This window comes from Eulemur rufifrons, chromosome 21 (assembly GCF_041146395.1).
Source record: "Eulemur rufifrons isolate Redbay chromosome 21, OSU_ERuf_1, whole genome shotgun sequence".
Lineage (NCBI taxonomy): Eukaryota > Metazoa > Chordata > Mammalia > Primates > Lemuridae > Eulemur > Eulemur rufifrons.
This window is the reverse complement of record NC_091003.1, coordinates 23,747,476-23,754,433: the sequence shown is the minus strand read 5'-3', so window position 1 is coordinate 23,754,433 and position 6,958 is coordinate 23,747,476. Positions and strand designations below refer to the sequence as shown.

The 6,958-nt window shown below is 50.7% G+C and overlaps 1 gene segment (V, D, J or C); it reads left to right on the top strand.

The window, feature by feature from the left end:
- The first annotated feature begins 3,580 nt into the window (after nucleotides 1-3,580).
- On the top strand, nucleotides 3,581-5,424 carry LOC138401756 (immunoglobulin lambda variable 1-40-like). The segment is given in 3 exon segments: nucleotides 3,581-3,635; nucleotides 3,744-4,207; nucleotides 4,896-5,424. Coding segments are annotated over 2 exon segments (399 nt in total).
- The last annotated feature ends 1,534 nt before the right edge of the window (nucleotides 5,425-6,958 follow it).

Below are 6,958 nucleotides of genomic sequence, written 5' to 3'. Positions count from 1 at the left end.
CAAGCTCACCTGTACCCTGAGCAGTGGATACAGCAACTATGACATTGCGTGGCATCAGCAGCAGCCGGGGAAGGCCCCTCGGTACTTGATGTATGTTTACAGTGGTGGAAGCCACAGCAAGGGGGACGGGATCCCCGATCGCTTCTCGGGCTCCAGCTCCGGGGCTGACCGCTACTTAACCATCTCCAACATCCAGTCTGAGGACGAGGCTGACTATTACTGTCAGACCTGGGACAGTAGTATAAATCACAGTGACACAGGCAGATGAGGAAGTGGGACAAAAACCTCAGCCTGCTCAGGGTCTTATTTTATGACAATATTCAGATTTAAAAACGTGTTCCATGTGCACAAACCCTACTTGGAAGCACCTCTACTTTAAAATGTTTCTACTCTCATCTTTGTAGTCAGTGTTTCTGAAGCCTCAGGAAAACTAACATCAATAACAAAAAAACCTGATGAAACTGAATTGTTGCCTGTTGATCCAAATGTGCTAAAACCAGCGCCCTTGCTGTCTGTTTGTTTGTTTGTTTGTCTGTTTTTCCTGAAGGTCGAGAAGGAGCCTCTCCTGCTTACAGCTTGCTCAGTGCCCAGGGACCCTCCCAGCAGGTGGATAGTCCTACAGCAGGGACTGTGCTCTTCCAGTTGTCACAGCAGACACCACCACTTCCCTCCTCAGTCCTCTGTGGACCCAGCACTGCTGGGTCACACTCAGTGTCTGCGCCACTGTGCAGTTTATGTCTGGGATTGGCAGATATGGATTATTTATATTCTTCTCATTCTGCAATGCAGGTCAGCAAGAGGCTGAGAGGAAGAGGGGGGTCCCAGAGGGAGCGGCTGGGCCCAAGGACAGCTCGTGGCCATCTGGGGAGCAGGCTCTGCTCTGCCTGGGAGGAGGAAGAGGCAGCAGCTCCTGGAGCCCTGGAGGGAGGTGCTCTCTGTACCCACTGGGCTTCCTGCTCTGTGTGCCCAGAGGCGGCCCCTCAGGGAGGCTGAGCTCCCAGGACTGTCCTGTAAACCGCACAGGACGCTGGGCGGGGGGAGGAGGCCGTGTGCAGACCTGAGACTAAGGTGTGTTGGGGCAGGGACACTGCCCAGCTCCATCCTTTTGGGGAGGAAAAGTGCACAGTGGAGCAGACAGGACACATGGGTGTGTCTGGGCCCTGGGCAGCAGGGGGCGCTGTGGCCTGTCCCTGAGACTTGTGCTGTGGGTCCCAGCTGGGAGCCCCACCTGGCCCTGGTCTGGAGCCCTCTGTCCCCTGCTCACTGGGCCAGCAGCTGTGTCCTCACTGGTCCCCGGGAAGCCACAGAACTGCCCTGCCCAGACCCACCCCTCCCAGGGTCAGCTTTCCAGGCAGGGGTCAGGGACAGGGCTCAGGGTGGAGCTGTGACAGCCCAGGGGGTGACTGGATGCATGAAGTGTCTCTCTCTACCCCTGGACAGCCAGCGGGGATTAGAGGGTCTTGGGCCAGGTGTCAGGCTGGGGATGAAAGGACCAGGGATCCTGAGTGTGTCTCTGTGCACTGACCCACCCCCTCACTCTGTCTGTCCCCAAGTTCAGGGTCCTGGACCCAGTCTGTGCTGATGTGACCATCGGCAGCACCCAGCGTGTGGGTAGGCGGTCCCCGTTTCCTTCCCTAGAAGCAGCAGCGATGCTGGCTGTGGGCATCTATTGATTTTATGTAATTTTATTCTGGTACCAGCAGCTCCCAGGCTGTGGTGACTCAGAAACACTTTTGTCAACAACTCCCTGCCCAGTAGGAGCTGGCCATGTTCCGCTGGCCCATTTGGGTAGAGTTGGTGGGGTTCAGTGACCAGCCAAACCTTCACCCTCAACCAGCATCAACAAGGCCGGGCAAGGCAGTGCTGGCGTGAGCTGGTTATCTCCAATCCCCCGTGTGAGGTTGGCAGGGCCCAGTGCAGATCTGAACTTGAACCCCCATCTGTAGCCATGAGATGAATGACATGGGACCAGGCACAGCCAGTCAGCACCCCAGGACCCCACCCTGACCCCTGACTTGGGGGATCTCGACAGCCAGTGAGGAGTGGAGCTTTGACTCCCCCCTGGTGATGAGAACACTGGACAGAAGTTTGGGACAGGGTCACCGGCGCTCCAGCTGTCCCCTCCCCTGCCTGGCGTCTGTGAGGCACAGCAGAGTCCAGTGGGCAGCTAATCTCCCAGCCCCTCTTGAAGGGGACTCGTCTGTGCAAATCACTGCTCCCCTCTCCCCAGGAAGGTGTGAGCAGCCCTGGGCCGGCGAGAGTCAGGGCCCCGCTCTGCTGGGCAGTGGGGAGCTGAGCCGAGACCCTGGGCCCTTGTGCTTCGCCTGGGCAGGAGGGTCCCCTGACAACAGAGGGTTAAATAGGAGCCAGAGTCTCCTAATAGAACACAACAGTGTTTGGGGCACAAAAACTGTCACTTGTCTTATCAGGAACCAGAAAAATGACAACTTAAATGAAAGATGAAATCAACACACGTGAACACTGCGATATTAACAGCTCAGACGCTGAAATGATGTCACAGAGGTTTGTAAAGCAATGACCATAAAATCCCTTCCATGAGTAACTACGACCACTCTTTAAACAAACAGAAAGGAGAAAATGTAAGAAAATTAAGATACATAAACTCAAAACAAGCACAAATTAAAGAACTGAGGGATACAATCGATGGAATTTTAAAAAAAAATTTCAGGAGTGACTCAAGAGCCGGTAACATCTGAGAATCCGTCACTGGGGAAGGTTTTCCCACCACGTGAGAATAAAGTGAACATGAGGGAGTGAGGGACTGAAGAGCTAGGGACCCGGTTTGACCCGGGGAAAATCAAAGTGGACAATGTGGGACAAATACCTGCACATCACCCTGCACACGGGCACACTCACACACACACACACACACACACTCGCCAGGCTGGTGCACATGTAATATTTCCACAAGTTTTCTACTCAGCCACAATCTTTTGCTTATTTTTTGTGGCTTTAGCAATTGGAATTATCTTTTCTGCTGAGCTTTTTTCTTTTTATGTCAAAATGATATACACTGCATATTCTTTTTGGTGAGAAATTGTTAGAATGTTGTCAACTTTAAGAAGATTGACAGCGCTCCTCATTCAGTACAAACACTATTATCTCCTAGTGTATTGAAGCGTCATTCCTAATGGCGCTCACAGATCAGGGTCATATGAGATTTGGGCAGTGGACAGGGCAGTGGGGAGGCAGAGCTGGCCTTGGGACACTCTGGTCACCATGTCACACGATGTTGTGTCTGGGTCTGGACACCAGGGTGCGCTTGGGGCCTGCTCCTGAGAGCTGTGGGGTGATCAGAGCTGGGACCAGCAACCTGCCCTGCCTGGTGCCCTCTGCTCAGGGCACAGCTGTGACCTCCCCACCCCCTGGGACCACACAGCCCCGCCCCTGCCCACCCCTGACACCCTCAGGCACAGGGGCCTGACCAGAGGTCAGGGTGGGGGCAGAAAGCTGGGGCTCATTTGCATGGAGGGAGCCTCCCCTCTCAGGGTATGAAGAGGGAAGGACAGACCTGGGGAAGCTGCTTCAGCTGCGGGCACAGAAGGCAGCACTCGGGACAGTCTCCACCATGGCCTGGGCCCCTCTCCTCCTCACCCTCCTGGCTCACTGCACAGGTGACCTGACTCGGGCAGGGGAAGGGCCCTGGAAAGACCCTGGGGCCCTGCTCTGTCCTCTTGTCTCCAGACCCAGAATCACCCTGTCTGTGTCTCTCCCCCTTCCAGGGTCCTGGGGCCAGTCTGCGCTGACTCAGCCGCCCTCGGTGTCTGGAGCCCTGGAGCAGACGGTCACCATCTCCTGCAGCAACATCAAGGGTAGTTATGTGCAGTGGTACCAGCAGCTCCCAGGAACGGCCCCCAAACTCCTCATCTATGGTGATAGCGATAGAGCCTCGGGGGTCCCTGCCCGGTTCTCTGGCTCCAAGTCTGGCAGCTCGGCCTCCCTGACCATCACGGGGCTCCAGGCTGAGGACGAGACTGATTATTACTGTTCAGCCTGGGACAGTAGCCTGAGTGGTCCCACAGTGCTGCAGACACAGGGGGAACTGAGACAAAAACCTGCCCCTGCTTTCTTGTGATCACTGTCATGACTGCCTGTGACAAACGCCAGGCAAAGGATCAACTGTGGCCAACCCCAGGGCATTCACATCTGAAGATCTTCCTCTCAGAGCACAGACCTGCTTTAAATGGTCAGGGACCTTCCAAAGCCAGTGACCTTGCCCGCTTTCATATTGTGTTTTGAATCATCTTTATTAAGATATATTATAATGTGTATATCATAAATTTCTTTCATTTAGAATATACACTTCAAATTTTCTTTAGTATTTATTGAGCTGTGCCACCATTACTGTAACATGAATTTAGAATATTTTCATCACGCTACAAATAAACAGTTATTAGTCTAATAGCTAGTATTATAACTGTGGCTTATAAATCCAATTTTTGTTTTCTACATAACTTAGCAGATTAATGCATGAAAATGTTTATTAGGTTAATTTTCATATATGAAATATATTGAGACACAATTTAGTATTTCATTTATTTTTATTACCAAATATATTCCACTATTATGTATGTACCACAGGTGGTTAAACATTCATGAGTTGTTGGACAGTTTGCTTAAGACTTTCCATTTTATGAGTAACGCTGCTGTAATCATTGGTACACACGTTTCAAATTTCCCTGTGGACTAGGTGTATTTTTGTTGGGTTTGGTAGGAGTGGACGTTCAAGGTGATATAATTACTGTTTTTGAGGAAATGTCTGATTGCTTTTCAAAGGGGTTGAACCAGTTTACATTTCCATGAATAATATATAAGAGTTCTAATTTCTCCACATTCTCATTAACATTTGTCATTATCTGTCATTTTGTTTATAGGCACCCCAATGGGTCTGCAGTGGTCTATCTCTTTAGACTTGATCGCATTTCCCTAGTGGCTGGTGCTGTTGGGGATCTATGCAAATGCCATCCTGCTTCCAGTCACACAGGAGCAATGAAGATCTCAGGCCCTTCATGAGTCACTTACTTCAGACCACTTGGGACTGAGGCCATGTTGAATCCCACACTCAGCCTGCTCCCCTCCATGAAGCAGAACATGTGTGTTCAAGAGCAGAGCTCCTCCCACAGACAGTGGATGGGCAGAGTGAGGTGAAACCTCCATCCCAGGCCCAGAAGATAAAGCATCTTGCAGACTCCACCTACGCTGGGCTCTGCAGCTTCAGGGCTCCAGGCCTGTTCTAAAGCCTGCTCCTGAGCATGCCACTCTGTCACTCACCACGGGGGACACACAGCAGATCCAGTGAGTGTCCCCTGAGGCCTCAGCAGGGGATGTTCCACTGGTAACCGGGACTTGGATGGGGACGTGACTGCAGTCACTTCTCTCTGTGCTCACACGGTGCCAGCATCAGTGGCCAAACAGCCCATCAGCATCCAGACACCCTCACGACAGAGAATGCAAAACAGTGCTCCATGAAAAAATAAAAATTCCTTTAGATGGAATAAAATGAGACTTAAGCACAGAGCTGGACTATATCGATGGGAAGGATTTTGTTATCAAAAATATAAAAAACCTGTATTTAATACACCAAGGGTGACATCACAGCTAACAGGTCCAGTGCACACTATCTGGGTGATGGGCACGTGACTTTGACCCGGGCAGTACAAAAGCAATCCATGTAACCAGAACATTGCTTCCCATCTACTACTCTGAAACATTAAAAATAAAAAAGAATAAATATATTTTAATAAATGCTAGTCAAATTTGTTTTTGAATCTGGAATTTTTTTCTTAATAAAAATATGGAAAAATTTAAATCCAGGGAAAGCCTCAAATGTTTTACAAATGAACAAAAAACGAGTGGAACACACACTTAGATTTTGAGACAGAGCTTAAAGCAAAATTAGTTTAAACATTCTAAGGCTGTTGCTGGAACAAATACACGAAACTTTCATTAACAGTTCAGAAATAGACCTAGGGGTGGAATGCATTAGGATAGATTTCAAGTACCATGTGGCAAACTCAATGGGCTCCATGACCAAACAGAGGCATGAATCATTATAAAACATTACTTCTAAATTTTGAACAAACTGACATTCAGTGTGATATGTAAGAAAATAATTTTACGTGAATTTAAAAGACCAAACAGTCTCACCCCTGATGGAATAGCATAGAAAGCCTTTCACTAGTCAGGAAATACCTGAGAAAGGGACAATAGTGACTTCAAAATTTTCCATCCTATGACATCAGGTAGTGCAGGCCTGGGATCTTGAGAGAAAACACAATGAGGTGACGTCACTGATGTGGGCTCTGATATTTACTGGGCAAGCCAGGGAGCTGTCCCTGGGGTCTCCTGAGATCCTACTCAGACTCAAGCGGGCACCAGGGCTCAGGGTTCCAGCCACTTCTCTGGATCCAGGGAAATCTCCCCAGCGCTGGGCCTTCGCTCACCTCTGGGCTCCAGCTTGAGCTCCAGGCTACTAATGACACGATAGTATTTCTCACAACGTCATGGATGGGTCTTTCTCTGTAAATTAAAATTGTTTTCAGTTTGGAGCCTCTGAGAACAATGTGACAAGAAGGTGACTTATTGTGGGGCGGGGCCCTGGTGAAAGACACATGGGGAAGGGGCTGGGGTGGGAGGGGGTTTCAGACCACAGCTCTGACCCCTGTGAAAGCAGAGAGGGAGGAAGGATGGGCAGGACGAGCCTCAGGCCACAGGCAGGTCTGAGGATGCCCCAGCAGGCTGAGTGGGTCCTTGCCCATGGGGTGCCCATTGGAGGATCCTGCGTCCTGCAGGAAGACCTGGCTGCAGGGACCCCGGGCTCATCATTGCCTGAGCCAGCCCAGGGGCAGGGGCTCAGTCCCCTGTGCTCCTCTCTGCAGGTTCTCCTGGAGGGAGGTCTGAGTGGGCACTTCCATGGCCACAAAAACTGCCCTCTGCT